At 35.0% G+C, this 20,903-nt stretch overlaps 1 protein-coding gene across 2 annotated transcripts in view; it reads left to right on the top strand.

Annotated features, from left to right (window-relative positions):
• Positions 1-19,858, top strand: part of POF1B (POF1B actin binding protein) — a 102,036-nt gene extending 82,178 nt beyond the window's left edge. The window contains exons 16-17 of one of the 2 annotated variants that reach the window (XM_016944183.4): positions 14,930-15,044; positions 17,820-19,858. In XM_016944183.4, coding sequence (XP_016799672.1) covers positions 14,930-15,044; positions 17,820-17,825 — 121 coding nt within the window. In that variant the 3' untranslated portion in view covers positions 17,826-19,858. Of the gene's footprint in view, positions 1-14,929; positions 15,069-17,819 lie in introns of those variants that run through there. The other variant, XM_016944182.3, reaches the window with a different exon arrangement.
• The last annotated feature ends 1,045 nt before the right edge of the window (positions 19,859-20,903 follow it).

Below are 20,903 nucleotides of genomic sequence, written 5' to 3'. Positions count from 1 at the left end.
GAAATGACTTAAATGAAAGCCATAAAGTTTAGAATCTGGATGGCAAGGAAGCTGATCAAGATACAGGTAAAAGTTGAAACCCAATCCAAGGTATCCAGTAAAACTATCCAAAAGTAGAAAGAAGACAAAATAGCCACTTTAAGAAAGAACAAAATGGAACTTCTGGAATTGAAAAAATTACTACAAAAATTAACTAATACATTTTGAAGCATTAACAGCAGAATAGTCCAAGCCAAGGAAAGAATCTTGGAGCTTGAAGACAGAATCTTATAATCAACTTAGACAAAAATTAAAAAAAATTAAATTGTGACAAAACCTCTGAGAAATATGGGATTATGTAACAAGACTAACCTGAAACTAATTGATATTCCTGACAGGAGAGAGAAGAAATAACTTGGAAAATATATTTGAGGATATGGTCCATGAAAATTTCCTCAATCTCATTAGAGAGGTTGACATGCAAATTCAAGAAATATAGAGAACCTATGTGAGATACTATACGAGACAAACATTCCCAAGACACATAGTCATCAGATTCACGAAGGTCAATGTGAAAGAAAAAATTGTTAAAGGCAACAAGACAGAAGGCTCTAGTCACTTACAAAGGAAACTCTATCAGGCTAGAAGAAGACCTCTAGTCAGAAAACTTACAAGCCAGAAAAGATTGTGGTTCTATATTCAGCATTCTTAAAGAAAAGAAATTCCAACCAAGAATTTCATATCCCACCAAACTATGCTTCATAAGCAAAGGAGAAATAAACTTCCAAAGCAAGAAAACACTAAGGGAATTTATTATCACTAAACCAGCTATACAGGAGGTTCTTACAGAAATGATAAACATGGAAATGAAATAATTATATCTTCTACCATGAAAACACCTTAAGCACATATCCCACAGACACTATGAAACAACTACACAACCAAAGCTACACAACAAACAGCTAACAACAAGATGACATGATCAAAATCTTACGTATCGATACTAACTAACCTTGAATGTAAAAAAGTCAAAATGCCCCACTTAAAAGACATAGTGTGGTAAGTTCAATAAAAAGACAAGACCCAACTGTCTGCTGTCTTCAAGAGACCCATCTCCCAGGCAGTGACACCCACAGACTCAAAGTAAAGGGATAGAGAAAGATCTATCTTGCAAATGGCAAACAAGAAAACAGCAGGGGTTACTCTTCTCATATCATATAAAACAGAGTTTAAATCCACAACAATCAAGAAAGACAAAGAAGGGCATTACATAATGATGATGAGTTCAATTCAACAAGAAAACTTAACTGTCCTAAATATGTATGCATCCAACATCGGAGCATAACATCTGCATACAAACAGATTTGTAAAAGAAGTTCTTTTGGACCTATGAAAAGACTTAGGCAACCACAAAATAACAATGGGAGACTGCAACACCCCACTGACAACATAAGAGAGATCACTGAGGCAGGAAACTGACAAAGGAATTTCGGGCTTATATTTGACACTCAACCAACTGGACCTAATAGACATCAACAGAATCATCCACCCAACAACCACAAAACAGACTTTCACTGCACACAGAACATATTCTAATATTGAGCATATGCTTGACCATAAAGTAAGCCTCAATAAATTTTAAAAAATCAAAATTATACCAAGCATATGCTCAGACCACAGTGCAATAAAAATAGAAATCAATACCAAGAAGATATCTCAAAACTGCACAATTACATGGAAATTAAACAACTTGCTCCCAAATGACTTTTGGGTGAACAACAAAATCAAGAAAGAAATAAAAAATAATTTCTTTGAAATTAATGAAAATAGAGAAATAACATATCAAAATATTTTGGGATGCATCCAAAGCAGTGTTAAGAGGAAGTTTACATCACTCAACACCTACAACAAAAGTTAGAAAGATCTCAAGTTAACAATCTAATATTGCATTGCACCTAACGGAACTAGAAAAACAAGAACAAACCAAATCCAAAGATAGCAGATGAAAATAAATAACTAAAATTAGAAAAAAACTGAATGAAATTGAGATGCAAAGTTCATACCAAAGATCAATGAAACCAAAAGTTGGTACTTCAAAAGAATAAAAAAGACCAATTGAACACTAGCTAGATTAACAAAGAAAAAGATAAGTTTCAACTAAGCATAATCAGAAATAAAAAAGATGGCTTTACAACCAATCCCACAGAAATACAAAAGGTCCTCAGACTATTATGAAAACCTCTATAACACAAATTGGAAGATCTAGAGGAAATGGATAAATTCATAAAAACACATACCCTTCCAAGATTGAACCAGGAAGAAAGTGAAAACTTGAACTGACAAATAATGAATTCTAAAATTGAATTAGTAATTTAAAAACTCCTACAAAACAACAACAAAAAAAGCCCAGGACCAGAAGGATTCACAGGTGAATACTACCAGACATACAAGGAAGAATTGCTATCAATCCTACCATAGCTATTCCAAAAATAGAGGAGGAAGGAGTCCTCCTTAACTCATTCTATGAAGCCAGCATTATCCGGATACCAAAATCTGGCATAGACACAATGAAAAAAGAAAATTTCGTGCCAATAACCATGATGAACATAAACACAAAAATCATCAACAAAATACTTGCAAGCCCAATCCAGCAGTACAACAAAAAGTTAATTCACCACATTCAAGTAGGCTTCATTCCTGGGATTCAAGGTTGGTTCAACTTATGCAAATCAATAAATGTGATTCACCACATAAGCAGAATTGAAAACAAAAGAACATGTGATTATCTTAAGTGATGCAGAAATAGCTATCAATAAAGTCCAACATCCCTTCATGATAAAAACCCTCAAGAAACTAGGCATCAAAGAAACATACCTCAAAATAATAATAGCCATCTATGAGAAACCCACAGCCAATAGCATGCTGAACTCACAAAAGCTGGAAACATTCTTCTTCAGAACTGGAACAAGACAAAGATGTTCTCTCTAACCCTCCCATTCAACATAGTATGGGAAGTCCTAGCCAGAGCAATCAGACAAGAGCAAGAAATAAAAGGCATCCAATTAAGAAAAGAAGTCAAACTCTCTCTCCTTGCTGATAGGATTCTATACTTAGAAAAGACTAAAGACTCCACCAAAAGCCTCCTAGACCTAGTAAATGATTTCAGTAAAGTTTCAGAATACAAAACTAATGTAAAAATTCAGTAGCATTTTCTTTAATTCTTTTTAAATGTTCCTCTTCTCCTCCTTCTCCTTCTTCTTCTTCATTTTTTTTTTTTTTGACAGAGTCTTGCTCTGTCACCCAGACTGGAGTGCAGTGGCATGATCCTGGCTCACTGCAACCACTGATTCCCACATTCAAGCGATTCTTCTGCCTCAGCCTCCAGTGTAGCTGGGATTACAGGCATGCACCACCACTCCCGGCTAATTTTTTGTATTTTTAGTACAGACAGGGTTTCACCATGTTGGCCAGGCTGGTCTTGAACTCCTGACCTCAGGGTGATCTGCCCCTTGGCCTCCCAAAGTGCTGGGATTACAGACATGAGCCACCATGCCCGGCCTGTTTTTTTCTTCTTTAACTTTTATTTTATGTTCAGTGGTACAAGTGCAGATTTGCTACATAGGTAAACGAGTCACAGAGGTTTGTTGTACAGATTATTTTGTCACCCATGTACTAAGCTTAGTATCCATTAGTTATTCTTCCTGATCCTCTCCCTCCTTCCACCTTCCACCTTCTAAAAGGCCAAGTGTGTGTTGCTCCTCTCTACATGTCCATGTGTTCTCATCATTTATCTCCCACTTATAAGTGAGAACATGCAGTATTTGATTTTCTGGTCCTGTGTTAGTTTGCTAAGAATAATGGCCTCCAGCTCCATGCATGTCCCTGAAAAGGATATGATCTTGTTCTTTTTATGGGTGCATAGTATTCCATGGTGTACATGTACCATATTTTCTTTATCCAGCCTATCATTGATGGGCATTAGGTTGATTCCATGTCTGCTATTGTGAATAGTGCTGCAGTGAACATACGCATAAATGCATCTTTACAATTGAATGATTTATTTTGCTTTAGGTATATACCCAGTAATGAGATTGCTGTGTTGAATGGTATCTCTGTCTTTAGGTCTTTGAGGAATTGCCACACTTTCATAATGGCTGAACTAATTTACACACCTCCAACAGTGTATAAGTGTTCATTTTACTCCACAACCTCACCAGCATCTGTCATTTTTGACTTTTTAATAATCAATCTTTTTAATAGTCAATCTGACTGGTGTGAGATGATATCTCATTGTGGTTTTCATTTGCATTTCTCTAATGATCAGTGATGTTGAGCTTTTTATCACATGCTTGTTGGCCACATATATGTCTTCTTTTGAAAAGTATCTGTTCATGTCCTTTGCTGACTTTTTTTTTTTTACAGGGTTGTTTTTTTTCTTGTAAACTTGTTAAGTTCCTTACAGAAGCTGGATATTAGACCTTTGTCAGATGCATAGTTTGCAAAAACATTTTGCCCATTCTGTAGGTTGTCTGTTTACTCTGTTGACAGTTTCCTTTGCTGTGTCCAGGATTAATTCCTGGACACATACACCCTCCCAAGAGTGAACCAGGAAGAAATTTAATCCTTTAACAGACTAATAATGAGTTTTGAAATTGAGGCAGTAATAAATAGCCTGCCAAACAACAACAACAAAAAGGCCAGGACTAGGCAGATTCACAGCTGAATTCTACCAAATGTACAAAGAAGAGCTGGGACCATTCCTGCTGAAACTATTCCACAAGATAGAGGAAGAGGGACTCCTTCCTAGCTCGTTCTATGAGGCCAGCATCATCCTGATATCAAAACCTGGCAGAGATACAACAAAAAAATGAAAACTTCAGGTCAATACCCTTGATGAACATCAATGCAAAAATCCTCAACAAATACTGGCAAACCAAATCCGGCAGCTCATCAAAAAGCTTATCCACCACAATCAAGTAGGCTTCATCCCTGGAATGCAAGGTTGGTTAGACATATACAAATTAATAACTGTGATTTATCACATAAACACGGCTAAAGACAAAAAACACATGATTATCTCAATAGATGCAGAAAAGGCTTTCTATAAAATTCAACACCCATTTATGTCAAAATCTCTCAATAAACCTAGAGGAACATACCTCAAAATGATAAGAGCCATGTGTGAAAAACCCACAGCCAACATCATACTGAATGGGCAAAAGCTGGAAGCATTCCCGTTGAAAACCAGCACAAGAAAAGGATGCCCTCTCTCACCACTCCTACTGAACATAGTATTGAATGTTAGGTACATTCAAGTACTGAACAGGGCAATCAGGCAAGAGAAAGAAATAAAGGCATCCAAATAGGAAGAGAGGAAGTCAAACTATCCCTGTTTGCAGATGACATGATCCTATATCTAGAAAACTCCACAATCTCAGTCCAAAAGTTTCTTAAGCTGATAAACAACTTCAGCAAAGTCTCAGGATACAAAATCAATATGCAAAAATCACTAGCATTCCTATCCACCAACAAAAGTCAAGCAGAGAGCGAAATCAGAAATGACCTCCTATTCACAATTGCCACAAAAAGGAATACAGCTAATTAGGGAGGTGAAAGATTTCTACAAGTAGAACTACAAAACACTGCTCAAAAAAAATCAGAGATGACACAAAGAAATGGAAAATGATTCCATGCCTATGGATAGGAAGAATCAATATTGTTAAAATGACCATACTGCACAAAGCAATTTACAGATTCATGCTATTTCCATTTAACTATCTTTGACATTCTTCACAGAACTACAGAAAAACTTTTCAAAATCATATGGAACGAAAAAAGAGCCTGTATAGCCAAGGCAATACAAAGCAAAAATAACAAAGCTTGGGGGCATCACACTACTCAACTTTAATTTATACTACAGGGCTACACTAACCAAAACAGCATGGTACTGGTACAAGAACAGATACATAGACCAATGGAACAGAATAGAGAACCCAGAAATAAGGCCAGACACCTATAACAATCTGATCTTTGACCAAGCTTTCAAAAACAAGTAATGGGGAAAGAATTCCCTATTCAATAAATGGTGCCAGGATAACTGCCTAGCCATATGCAGAAGATTGAAATTGGACCCCTCGTTACACTATATGCAAAAATAAACTAAAGATGAACTAAAGACTTAAATGTAAACTCCAAAAGTATAAAATTCCTGGAAGACAATCTAGGCATTACCATTCAGGACATAGGCATGGACAAAGATTTAATGACCAAGATGTCAAAAGTAACGGCAACAAAAGCGAAAATTGACAAATGATATCTAATTAAACCAAAGAGCTTCTGCTGAGCAAGAGAAAATATCAAGGGAGTAAACAGACAACCTACAAAATAGGAGAAAATATGCACAAACTCTGTATCTGACAAAGTTCTAATATGCAGAATCTGTAAGGAACTTAAATCAACAAGCAAAAAATCATTAAAAAGTGGGTAATGGATATGAACATACACTTCTCAAATGAAGACATACAAGCAACCACCAAACATGAATAAAATGCTCATCATCACTAGTGATCAGAGAAATGAAAATTAAAACCACAATGAGATAACCATTTCACACCAGTTAGAATGGCTATTATTAAAAAGTCGATAAACAACAGATGCTGGTGAGGGTGCAGATCAAAGGGAATGCTAGTGCACCGTTGGTAGGAATGTAAATTAGTTCAGCCACTGTGGAAAGCGGTTTGGAGATTCCTCAAAGAACTACGAGTTTACCATTTGACCCAGCATTCTCATTTCTGGGTATATACCCAAAGTAAAAAAAAGCATTCTACCCAAAGACACATGCACCTGCATGTTCATTGCAGCGTTATTTCAAAATAGCAAAAACATGGAATCAACCCACGTGCCCATCAATGTTGGACTGGAAAAAGAAAATGTGGTACATATACACCATGTAATACTGTGCAGCCATAAAAAAAATCATGTCTTTTGAAGCAAAATGGATGTAGCTGGAGGCCATTATCCTATATAAAACGAACAGAAGCAGAAAACCAGATAGTGCATTTTCTCACTTAAATGTGGGAGCTAAACATGGGATACTCATGGGCATAAAGATTGGAACAGTAGACACTGGGGACTACTGAAGGGTGGAGAGATGGCGGCAGGCAAGGGCTGAAAAACTATGGGTACCATGTTCACTACTTGGGTGATAGGATCATTCATACCACAAACCTCAGCATCATGTAAACCTTTGTAACAAACCTGCACTTGTACTCCCTTATTCTGAAATTTAAGTTGAAAAATAAATAAAATACAAAAATTATTTTCTATTGCTTGCTTTCCTCCCTCCCTTTATGTGTCAGCATTTCTTCTTTATTTGCAAGTTTTATAATTTTCTGTCGAAAATTAGACATTTTGAATAATATGCTGTAGCAACTCTGGATACCGATCCCTGTTCCCACACCCCCACCTCTTGCTAGGGGTTGTTTGCCTGATTATGTACTTAGTACTTTCCCTAAATTAATTCTTCAAAGTCTTTTGTTTTCTCCAAATTGTTTATCTTCTAATGTCCCTGTTCAGATTTTTTTATCTTGGTTTTTTGTTTTGGTTTTGGTTTTTTTGTTTGTTTGTTTTTTCCCTTCTGACTGAACCGGGATGCCCCCGGGCTTGAATAAGCCACCTAGTGGTAAAAAGTTGTGCTTATGACACCTTACCCAGTTATATTTTTACACTATTGGATATATGTGTGGCTTGGGAGCTGCCATCGCAGTTCAGGATATTTGCATTTCTTTGACCCACATTCAGCCAGAGACTAGTGTATTGGAAGCTCCCTCCGTGATTGCACATGAGAGCGTGCAGCCTTGGGCATGCACGCGGTTGTCCAGACTGCCATGTATGAACCTGATTTTATTTTTAGCTTTGTTTCCTAGGAATTGCCCCTGGACCAGAGCAACTTTTTGTTCAACAATTTGTTAGAGGTTACATTTAAGCCCCTTGCGCCAGTGAGTCATGTGACCTGTGTTGATGGTCTGTCCAGCTTGTGATATGCTTTCATTTCTTCCCCCACTTTCTGTTCTGCATGCGCCTGAGTGGTTGTGGCCTAGCACATGTGCATAGCTTTCTTGACTCCCATAAAGAGTCCCAGGAGGACTCTTTTTAGCCATCTCTTTCCCTATTTATCTTCAGGCTGTTCTGCCATTTTGCTTGTATTCTAGAGCCTCCAGCCTCCTCTTAATTGCTCTCCACCAAGTCCACCATTATTTTCAGCAACATTCTTAGATGTGGATTTTTACATTATCTGTTTCAAATGAAGTCAGTCCCATCACACAGAGCTGCATAGCATTTGTACTTATAGACTGCCTGTATTAGTTCATTTTCACGCTGCTGATAAACACATATCTGAAACTGAGAACAAAAAGAGGTTTAATTGAACTTAACAGTTCCACATAGCTGGGGAGGCCTCAGAATTATGGCGGGAGGTGAAAGGCACTTCTTAACATGGCGGTGGCAAGAGAAAATGAGAAAGATGCAAAAACGGAAACCCCTGATAAACCCATAAGATTTCATGAGACTTACTATCAAGAGAATAGCATGGGAAAGACCAGCCCCCATGATTTGATTACCTCCCCCTGGTTCTCTCCCACAACACGTGGGAATTCTGGGAGACACAATTCAAGTTGAGATTTTGGTGGGGAGACAGCCAAACCATATCACTGCCTTTCAACCTGGGAAGAATCCCTGTGCCACTGCACCAGAACTGGGGCAGGTACCCACTTTTTCCAGTGACAATCTCTGTTCTGTCAGTGGGCATTGAGGGGAGGTAGCAGTCTATGATCTCCTTGGCTTGCTCCTCTCATTGTAGAATCTCTGACCAAGGAGTATGTTGGATGGAGTTGATCAGGAACCCAATATTTTCAGCCTGCCATGTCTGGTATAGAGTTTCCATTCTACAAGTGGGGGACAGGGTAGAGGAAGAGAGTACGACTTCTCAACCACTCTTGCCCGAAACAGGAACTGAGGGGCAGGAGGTAGTTGGATGAAGCAGGTCATGGCTCAAATATCACAGACTTTCAATGTTCTTAACAAGGTTTAGTAGTTTTTCTTGAATATTTTTCTACTTGCTGTCCTCCCTTAAATGCGTTCCAGAGACTTTAAATGATTAATTTTTAAAAAATATGTAATTTTCACCAGTGAAATCATTGAATCATTGTTTTATTGTAGAGAGTGTCTGTCAAACTCCTTACTTCTCCATTCTTAAAATCCCAAACCCGCACATAAGTTTCTATTGTTTGTTTGATCTGTTAAAATGATGAATTGTTGATTTTTGAATATTAAACCAAACTTTTGTTACTGGGATAAATTGTGCTGGATTAATGTAGTATCCTTTTTATATATTGCTAGATCCAATTTGCTAAAATTTTGTTAAGGATCTGACACCTGTATTCTACTAGTGATATTAGCCTATACATTTCTTTTCTCATGATGCCTCTGACTGCTTTTTCACCAGAGTAATGCTGACCTCGTAGAATGAGTTGAGAAGTATGCCCTACTATTTTATATTTTGGAAGAGTTTATGTAAGATTGATATTATTTATTTGTTAATTTTTTGGTAGAGTTAACTAGTAAAGTCATCCTGGACTGGAGTTGACTTTGTGTGAAAGCATCTAATTGTAAATTCAATTTTAAAAATTGACCCATACTTATTCAGATTATCTATTGCTTCTTGAGTGAGCTTTTGTAGTTTGTGTCTCTTGAAGAATTTGTGCATTTCATCTAAATTGCCAAGTTTTTGGCATAAAATTGCCATAATATTTCTTTATTATTCTTTCAAAGACTATAGGACCTATAGGGATATCCCTTCTTTCTTTCTTGATATTGGTAAACTGTATGTTCTCTTTCTTTGCTAACCAGTCTGACTAGAGTTGTGTCAATTTTAGTGATATACTTGAAGAACCAGCTTTCAATTTAATTGATTTTCCTATACTGTTTCTCTCTTTCCTATTTCACTAATTTCTTCTCCTATCTTTGTTTTTTCTTATGTTATTTTCCACTTACTTTTCTGTTTCTTTTCCAGTTTCAAAACATGGAAACATAGGTCATTGATTTTAGACCATTCTTCTTTCGTAATATAAAATTTGAATGCTATAAATTTCTACTTAAGCACTATTTTACCTGCATCCCCACAATTTTGATAAGTTATATTTTCATTTGCATTCAGTTCAAAATATTTTCTAATTTCCCTTTTAATTTGTACTTGGATCTACAGGTTTTTTAGATTTAAATTTTTTGGTTTCCACATATTTGGGGATTTCATCTATATATTTACTAATTTTCTTTCTACTTATATCAATTACCTTGAAAGGCGTGCCAAAATCTCCAACTCTGATTGTGGATTTGTTTATTTCTCCTTTCAGTTCTATCAGTATTTGCTTCATATATTTTGAATTTCTGCTGGGAGGGTACATAAACATTTAGGATTGTTATGTTTTATTGATGAATGAACATTTAGGACTGCTACATTTTGTTGATGAATTGACACCTTTATCATTATAAAATCACCCTTTATCTGCACTAATGCTTCTTATTCTGAAGGCTACTTCATCTGATATTTATATAACTACTCCAACTTTCTTTTGATTAGAAATTGCATGGTACATATGTTTCCATCCTTTTATTCTAATCTATTAGTCTGTTTGTATTTAAAGTGTTAAGGATTGTATGGTTTTTGTAAATAGCATGTGTAGTTGGGTCTTGAGTTTTTATCAAATTTAACAATCTTTGCTTTTTAATTGAGTGTTCAGGCCATACATATCTATACGGATAGATTTAAATTTACTATCTTGCTATTTGTTTTCTATTTACCTCACATTTTCTTTCTTTCTCTTTTCCTCTCTTCTTTTGGATAAATTATTTCTTCATGTTTCATTTAACCTATTTTATTAGCTTATTAGGTATACTTCTTTCTTTTGATTGCTGTAGGGTTCATAATATTCTTCAAGTGATCACTGCCGACTTCCAATAATATTATATCCCATCACATGTAGCATAACAACTCTGTAATAATTAACTTCCATTTCCCCTTCATATGACTAATATGACTTCTACTATTTTTATCATATATACCTCTTTCACATATATTATTAGCCCCTAAATACATTATTGTTTTTGTTTTAAACAGCCAACTATCTTTTAAAGAAATGTTAACAATAAGAAAAACAATGTTGTAAATTTACTACATATTTATCTTTTCTGGTGCTATGTATTACTTTGATCAAATTCAAATTTCTATCTTGTATCATTTTCCCTTTGCCTTAAAAACTTCTTTTAACATTTTTTATCATGCTTCTTCTCTGGTGAAGACTTCTTTTGGCCTTTTAAGTCTAAAAACAGTCTTTATCAATTCTTCATTATTCAAAAGTATTTTTGTTGTGTATAGACGAGTAAGCTGGTCATTTTTAAAAAATTTTTATTATACTTTAACTTCTAGGGTACATGTGCACAATGTGCAGGATTGTTACATATGTATACATATGCCATGTTGGTGTGCTGCACCCATTAACTCATCATTTGTATTAGGTATATCTCCTAATGCTATCCCTTCCCCCTCCCCCCACCCCACGACAGGCCCCAGTGTGTGATCTTCCCCAACCTGTGTCCAAGTGTTCTCATTGTTCAATTCCCACCTATGAGTGAGAACATGTGGTGTTTGGTTTTCTGTCCTTGCGGTAGTTTGCTCAGAATTATGGTTTCCAGCTTCATCCATGTTCCTACAAAGGACGTGAACTCATCCTTTTTTGTGGCTGCATAGTATTCCATGGTGTATATGTGCCACATTTTCTTAATCCAGTCTATCATTGATGGACATTTGGGTTGGTTCCAAGTCTTTACTATTGTGAATAGTGCCACAATAAACATACGTGTGCATATGTCTTTATAGCAGCATGATTTATAATCTGTTGGGTATATACCCAGTAATGGGATGGCTGGGTCAAATGGTATTTCTAGTTCTAGATCCTTGAGGGATCGCCACACTGTCTTCCACAATGGCTGAACTAGTTTACAGTCCTACCAATGGTGTAAAAGTATTCCTATTTCTCCACATCCTCTCCAGCACCTGTTGTTTCCTGACTTTTTAATGACCGCCATTCTAAGTGGCCTGAGATCACTGTGGTTTTAATTTGCATTTCTCTGATGGCCAGTGATGGTAAGCATTTTTTTCATGTGTCTGTTGGCTGCATAAATGTCTTCTTTTGAGAAGTGTCTGTTCATATCCTTTGCCCACTTTTTGATGGGGATGTTTGAATTTTTCTTGTAAATTTGTTTGAGTTCTTTGTAGATTCTGGATATTAGCCCTTTGTCAGATGGGTAGATTGTAAAAATTTTCTCCCATTCTGTAGGTTGCCTGTTCACTCTGATAGTAGTTTCTTTTGCTGTGCAGAAGCTCTTGAGTTTAATTAGATCCCATCTGTCAATTTTGGCTTTTGCTGCCATTGCTTTTGGTGTTTTAGTCATGAAGTCTTTGCCCACGCCTATGTCCTGAATTGTATTGCCTAGGTTTTCTTCTAGGGTTTTTATGGTTTTAGGTCTAACATTTAAGTCTTTAATCCATCTTGAATTAATTTTGTATAAGGTGTAAGGAAGGGATCCAGTTTCAGCTTTCTACATATGGCTAGCCAGTTTTCCCAGCACCATTTATTAAATAGGGAATCCTTTCCCCATTTCTTGTTTTTGTCAGATTTGTCAAAGATCAGGTGACTGTAGATGTGTGGTATTATTTCTGAGGGCTCTGTTCTGTTCCATTGGTCTATATTTCTGTTTTGGTACCGGTACCATGCTGTTTTGGTTACTGTAGCATTGTAGTATAGTTTGAAGTCAGGTAGCGTGATGCCTCCGGCTTTTTTCTTTTGGCTTAGGTTTTTCTTGGTAATGTGGGCTCTTTTTTGGTTCCATATGAACTTTAAAGTAATTTTTTCCAATTCTGTGAAAAAAGTCATTGGTAGCTTGATGGGGATGGCATTGAATCTATAAATTACCTTGGGCAGCATGGCCATTTTCACGATATTGATTCTTCCTACCCATGAGCATGGACTGTTCTTCCATTTGTTTGTGTTCTCTTTTATTTCCTTGAGCAGTTGTTTGTAGTTCTTGAAGAGGTCCTTCACATCTCTTGTAAGTTGGATTCCTAGGTATTTTATTCTCTTTGAAGCAATTGTGAATGGGAGTTCACTCGTGATTTGGCTCTCTGTTTGTCTGTTATTGGTGTATAGGAATGCTTGTGATTTTTGCACATTGATTTTGTATCCTGAGACTTTGCTGAAGTTGCTTATCAGCTTAAGGAGATTTTTTTACACTTTTTTTTTAAAAGTACTTTAACAATATTGCTCTTCTGTCTTCTGACTTTCATTGTGACTGAGAAGTTTTTTGTTAATCTTATGATTTTTGTTCTTTGAATAATGTCCTTTCTTCTCTGAGGCTGTTTTTAAGATTCTCTTTCACTGGTTTTCAGGAATTTGATAATGATGTGCCTCTCTGTAGTTTTCTTCATGTTTCTTTTTTTCACGTTCACTGAGCTTCTTGGATACGTGTGTTTATAGCTTTACATCATGCTTGGAAATAATTTGGTCATTATGTCAATTATTTTTTTCCACCACCAATCCTGCAGGACTTTAATTATATATATATAAGGACGTTTGATATTTTCCACAGTTATTTCATGCTGCATTCATTTTTTTCCGTTTTCTTTTATGTTTTATTTTAAATTATTTATTTTGATGTATTAAAATTTATCGGTCTTTTTGTAATGCAGTGCCTAATCTACTGTTAACTCCATCTAATTTTTTTAATGTTTAGTAGTCCAATGTGGATCTTTTTTATATTCTCTATTTCTCTCCTCACTGTGTTCATGCTTTCCTCTAACTTCTTGAATATACCTTGTATATTTTGTATGTTTCTAATAGATGCACATTTACCTACTAATTTTTTCATCAGTGTTGTCTCTTGGTCTGTTTCTACTAATTTATATTTCTCTTCATTATTAGTCGTATCGTCCATTGCATGACTATTCATTTTTCGTTGAATGCCATGAATTGTGATTTTATATTGTTGAGTTTTAGATTTTCGCTAGGGTATTACTTAAAATATTTGGAGTTTTGTTCTGAGATGAAATTATTTGGAAACAATTTAATACATCCAAGCCTTGCTTTTAAACTCTTTGAGAATAACCTGTACTTTGAGGCTAATTTTATCCCACCACTAAGGCAATATTCTGCAGTATCTATCTGATGGCCTCTATATCAGGAGAGCTTTTCACTCTGGTTTTGTTAGTGGAACACAAAACATTACCATCCCTATGAGAGCTCCCAAAATTGCCAGCCTGCTCCTTTCTAGTCATTATTTCCTAAGTCTTGGTAGCTTCTTCACATACAGGCACACTGATCAGTACTCACCCAAAGGCTTTTGGGAAAACCTCTACAGCTGTCCTGACCTCTCTCTATCTATGTAGCTCTCTTCCGTCTGATACTCTGCCCCACAAACTCTGGGTGCCTTTGCCTATATTTACTCTAAACTTTATCACCTTATCTTGGTGAGACTGCTGGGATCTGTTTAGCTTCCTTTTGCTTATCCCGTGACCAAGAAAATCTCTCCAGGCAGTGAGCTAGGCACTTGTAGGGCCCATATCATTTGCTTCCCTTTTCTGGGGTCACTGTCCTGTGCTGCCAGTCGTCCATCATGGCCAGAAACAGAAGTCCCTCTATTTTATTTTCTTGAAAATAATGGTTGTACATCTCTGTCCATTGAAATAGGGTTTTTTTATTTTTTTGTTTTTTCAGTAACAGTTAAAAAGTCATTCAGAGCCGAATTGGCTTAATTAGGGCAATCAAACTAGGAGTGACTAAAAAGGAATGAAAGTTATTTTCTCATGCAGCCTGTAAACTAACTCTTTTCTTGCCAACAGGTACAGGACACAATATCCAATCCTAGGACTCCTATATGATGACTACGAATATATACCACCAGGTAGTGAAACACAGACTATTGTGATTGAGAAAACAGAAGACAAATACACTTGTGTAAGTTCACTTGGGCATTTTTAGCCCTATTTTGACTATATATGTACAGCCTTTTAAAATTGAGGTAAAATATCAAATGAACTAAAAACTTTGAGTATTTTTTTCTTTTGAGATTTTCTGTTTCCATTATTGATATATAGTGGGAATTAAGAAATTTTGGAAAGATTCATACATATGGCAATATAATTGATTATTTAAGCTATAATATAAATATAATTTTTGCCCCTCAAAAGGAAGAAGATTAACATTAGTGATATGCTAATTTTATTTATTTTCTTGCCTAGCTCGGTAGTTATTGAATGGGTTCCATTAAAATTTTCCAAAACAGTTTCCCTTTTTCTAAAGCAGGTAGCAAATATCATAGACAATTATGAAGGCAACTGGAAAATGGAGAAGAGGCATGTTTCAATAGAATTTGTCTTGCAATCTTGCATGTGGTACTTATTCCTGTGGATTTTATATATATATATAATATATATTAGGATTTAGAAAGAAGAGATGTTTCTAGCTTCCTCACTAGACTGTAACATCCTCCAGCCTTAAATCCCATAGTTATAGTGAGGTTGCTGAAGAGTACTTTAAACATCATATACTCCAATATTTACTCTACCTTCTACAACATCCTCCAAAATGGCCAGGTGACATGGACCTTAGCATCTTTCTAAGTGGTCCAATCCATTGCTAAGGGGACTGATTATTGAAACCTTCTTATAAAGGACTGAGAGCTACTTCCCTAAAACTTTTACATATTGCTCTATTAACTTTTAAAGTAATGATCATCAAATAGGGGATATATAGTTGTCCCTCAATATCCATGAGAGATTGGTTCCAGGATCCCCTACAGATATCAAAATCTGTAGATGCTCAAGTCCCTTATCGGCATAATATTTGCATATAACCTATGCACATCTTACTGTATACTTTAAGTCATTTCTAGCTTACAATACCTAATTCAATGTAAATTCTATGTACGTGTTATACCGTCTTGTTTAGGAGGTAATAACAGTAAAAAAAAAAAGTCTGTACATGTTCAGTACAGAAATGATTTTTTTCCTGAATATTTTCAACCCATCATTGGTGGGGAACCCATGAATACCAAGGGCCAACTATATATTCCCTAGCACAGTTGCTCTCTACAGCAACAATTTTGTACCTTACAGGACATTTAGCAATATCTAGAGACATTTTTGGTTTTCACAACCAGAGGGGTGGGTGTTATTGGCATCTAGTGGTTAGAGAACTAGGATGCTTCTGAACATACTACGATGTGCAGGACAGTCTCCCATAACAAAGAATTATCCAGCCCCTAATAAATAGTGTTGAGGTTGAAAAACTCTGCTAACAGAATGCTCTTGGGTTTTTTTCCTAATTATTATATACTCCTACACTGGTGCAAGAGATTCTAATAGTAAGCCACTGGTAGGGATCATAGGAATGTGTGATATCCTTCTGGTGAAATGAACAGAGAAATGTTTGAGGATTCTAGTTCTCAAATCATACAGATCTGACTTAAAACATTGTGAAAATGACAGCCTTTGACTTCTTATGATAAAATTATCTACCTGTCAAACTACTGAGGTATAAAAGTAGACAAAACTAAATCTATGGCTATTAAATGAAGAAATGGTTATCCTTGTGGGGTGGATACTGATTAAAAGGAAGCATAAGGAGAGATTCAAGGTCTTAATAATGTTCTGTTTCTTTATCTGGGAGATGGTTACATATGCATGTTCGGTTTGGGAAAATTCATTTATTTGAATACTTATAATATGTCCATTTCTTTCTACATGTTTATTATACCTCAGTAAAAGCCTTAAAATGCTTAAGTGTACCGTGGTGAGCAATAGACAAATATACAAATATCAATCCAGTATTCTGCAGAACCTTTTGAAAAATATTTAAAAATTATGCTTCAGATGTATAGTTAATAAAATTAAACATCTAAACATCTGTTAAATAACTTCTAGAAACATCTTTTGGTTGAACAAGCTCAAATATTTGAGTCAACAAAAAAATTCAAAAAGTTTCTTTAGCGCTGAAGCCCTTCTTTAACTACAATCCAGCCATCAATCTTTTAAGTATGGTTGTTATCATCAATGAAAACAACCAATGTTTAGTAATCCCAAAGTAAAAATAACTGCATTTAAACTCTGAAATGTTGTTTTTGTTAGGTCATTAGTTAGCTGAAAATTACTTACTACTAATTATTAACCCATAGAATTTAAAATTGGCCACTCAAAGATAATTTGATGCCCAAAGTTAAGACTGAGAAGCAATTGCTGCCACTAACCCTAACCACATGTATCCCAGAGGTGGCAATATGAAGACCTGCCAAATAAAGTTTCTACAGAATAGTAGTCACTACTTCTCTCTCCATTAAAAATGTGCAGCAGTAAAAATCAAAATTGATATTTGAAGAATCTATAGATACTGATAGCAAGGTCAGAATATATTTAAATGCATTTACAGATGAAAATCCATATTTATTAAGAGACAATTGGACATATTTAAACTCTAAATATTACTAAGAAGGAAATCTACTTAATTGTCCTTCACTCTTGCTTAAAGTCATTTGAAACATACCATGACTAAAGTAAGAAAGACAAATCATTGTTTCATTGAATATATATATATAAAAGAGTGCCACAAAAGTGCAATACATGTCCTTTGGTTTTATACATATCAATTTAAATAATTTTCCATAACTTTGCATATAGTAACAATGACTTTAATTATGAACCAGTTGTAAGATAACCTTTTTTTTTTCTTTTCTAGCCATGAATGGATCCACTTTAAAGTATTACAACTCAAAGCCGTTTTTTTTGTGTGTGTGTGTCTCTGCATTAGTACTTTGTTATTTTTCCATCACTAAAGGCCAATCAGAATTTGGAACCATGCTGCTACCCAAGAAATCTAATGGAATGAATTAGTTCTGTAGATGACAATTTCTTCACCCATTTATGAGACCTAAATCTTTTCCATAACACTCATGTATTCAGTATAACAACATACTAACTGAAAGAGGGACCTGATTGTTTAAAGTTTGATTGCAGACACTGTAGAACATAACTCATTATGTTTCAGATAAGGTACCTCCTAGATATCAAACTAATTTGTTGGGGTAGAGATTTTACAAGTCATGCCATTAGGAGATTTTCTCTGATATTATATGTGCAGTTCAGTTACAAGATGAAATCATGTTTTTTTAGCAAAAGAGATAAAATACAATTGAAGCAAAAAATAACAGCTAGTATATAATATATACAGTCTGTATTTGCTTTTCACACTAGGCCTGATGACTAAAAGATATGCTTTATTACACGCTATTTTCACCTCTTGAAGATATAGCTAAGTCAAAGGTGATGATTAATTTCATTTAGCAGGGAAGTGGAATAATATCTTTTGAAATAACTAAGTCCACTAAATTATACAGTATGCTATTCTGGTTCTAAGTACATATTAGTCCCTTGGCAAATCTGTTCTTTCAAAGCATACCTTCCCCAAATGAGCCTACCTACTTCTTAAAAAACATATAACACAATATGGTAGTAGTAGGTGTAAGGAAGGTAAGTTTTTTCATAGTGGTATGCAAACATATCATTGAAATATTACATAGATATAAAGACTTAGGGAATAAAAATAGCAACAACAAATACTTGATAGATTTATCCTACTTGGGAGAAATATTTTGTAGCAGAGTATTTAGTATACTTAGAAGTTGATTTAGCAATTGGGCTTTAATGACCTTACAAAGTGAACATAACTGAACACAAGTATTTTTTCAATGCAAGATGAGGATGAAAATTTTAAATTTCAACCCATCTGGCTAAAGTTAAGACTTAGCAAAAATTAAAATGTTGCCTTTGTCCAAGTATAGATTAAGGCAACAAACATATTTGGGTGTGTAATTTGAAGTTTTGGACTGAAATATCTTTGCAAGTATCCACATAAAATTCTGTAATGCCTTATAATTATATTCTAATAATTATGCATTATACTAAGACACCATTAAGAACAGTTGAGGCACTACACTAAATCAAACCATAAATGAGGAAAAAACTTTTAATGTTCTTTTCTAGAAGTGTTCAAATAGGTCTTGATATGAAGCTAAAAGCCTTATTTATATTATCTTAATATTTCGGCTAAAATGTTAAGCTCCATAACATGAATTGATACAATTCCAATTTTATCAATATTTTGTGATAGAAAAATGTTAATATTCTTCATGAGCTATACAGTCCTTACATTTTTTCCCTTGGTGTAGGAACAATGGAGGAGTTTCTCCTCTGCTAACTATTCATATATGTAACTGTAACAAAAGTGTACTATGTTATGCACACATTACAAATAATATAAGGGGAAGTTTTATTAGCTTAGTAGGAAATTGTTATTATTAAGGTTTAAAAATGAGAACAGGTGTGAGTTTTCCAAAATACTTAAAAATAATAGTGTCAAAAATTCAGGGGCAGTTAAGGAGTCATGGATGGAACTAGAGGTCACTATATTAAGTGACATAAGCCAGAAACAGACAAACATTGCATGTTCTCAATTATTTGCGGGATCTAAAAGTCAAAACAATTGAACTCGTGGATATAGAGAGTAGAAGGATGGTTACTAGTGGCTGGGAAAAGGGGTGTGCGAGGGGAACTGGGGATGCTTAATGTGTACAAAAACTATGTAGTTAGAAAGTATAAATAAGACCTAGTATTTGATAGCACAACCGGGTGAGCATAGTCAATAATAGCTTAATTGTACAAATAACTAAGAGTATAATTGGATTGTTTGTAACACAAATAAATACTTGAGTGGATGGATACCCAATTCTCCATGATGTGATTATTTCACATTGCATGCCTGTATCAAAATATCTCATGTACCTCATAAATATATACACCTATTATATATCCACAAAGATTTTAAAAAGTAAGAAGCCAGCACTTTATTGGCTCACTTGATCCATGGATAGTGAATTGGGGTCATAACAACGTCCTTATCATACTTAACAATTTTTTAAATTGTAATACAAAATGTGATGATATAAAGAGCTGTTCTATATATTTAAATGACTATTTAAATATATGTATTTCTTTTCCAATTTGTGATTAAGATCAATAGAGGTAGTAGTGATATATTTCCCTCTCATAAGTTTCACACTGCTTATCTCTGAAAACTTCGAAGTTGTCAGGTGAGGAGTGCCTATTTATCTAATTTCTATTCCAGTATGTTTTCACTTTAGATTTGTCACATAAAATGGAGACTGCGCAATGACATGCAAAGTAATCTGTTTATGTGTCTAAATAAAATATGTGAAGTATTTACATGGTTTGTGTGAAAGTCCAAGTAGGAAATATGCAGAAGGATTTTTAGCTTAGCTATATATTTTTGTCAGGAAATTATCATCATGTGAATGTTTATGTTGGAGCTAACAAGCATCACTCTCATTAAAAACAAAACAAAAGCAGAAAACTTCCTTATGTGGACTACTTTAACATAGTTCAACCTCCAGTTGAAGCAAGTTTCTTCTTTAAATTAGAATTTCTTTGCTTTCAAACTTAGATTTCTAAGTTCCATAACTCACTTGTTCCATAAAGCATTCTTCCCATCCTTGTAATGGTGCTTTTGCTGCCTTACTCCTTCTTAACATAGACAGTACAAAAGGAACAAAGTAAAGCTTTAAAAAACTTTCCATCTCACTACCCAATTTAGATCACCTTAACAAAAAGCCATCATCACACATTTCCCATTATTGCAATCTACAAAGATGACATGTTTCTTTTGAAAATAATTCTTTTGAAAGTAAATAATATGTTGTGAAAAGGTTTCCTTATGAGGTACATCTTCCCCACCACATGCCAAAAC

This window comes from Pan troglodytes, chromosome X, assembly GCF_028858775.2.
Source record: "Pan troglodytes isolate AG18354 chromosome X, NHGRI_mPanTro3-v2.0_pri, whole genome shotgun sequence".
Classification (NCBI taxonomy): Eukaryota; Metazoa; Chordata; class Mammalia; order Primates; family Hominidae; genus Pan; species Pan troglodytes.
Note: the sequence above shows the minus strand (reverse complement) of the source record. Positions and strands in the feature narration are given on the sequence as shown.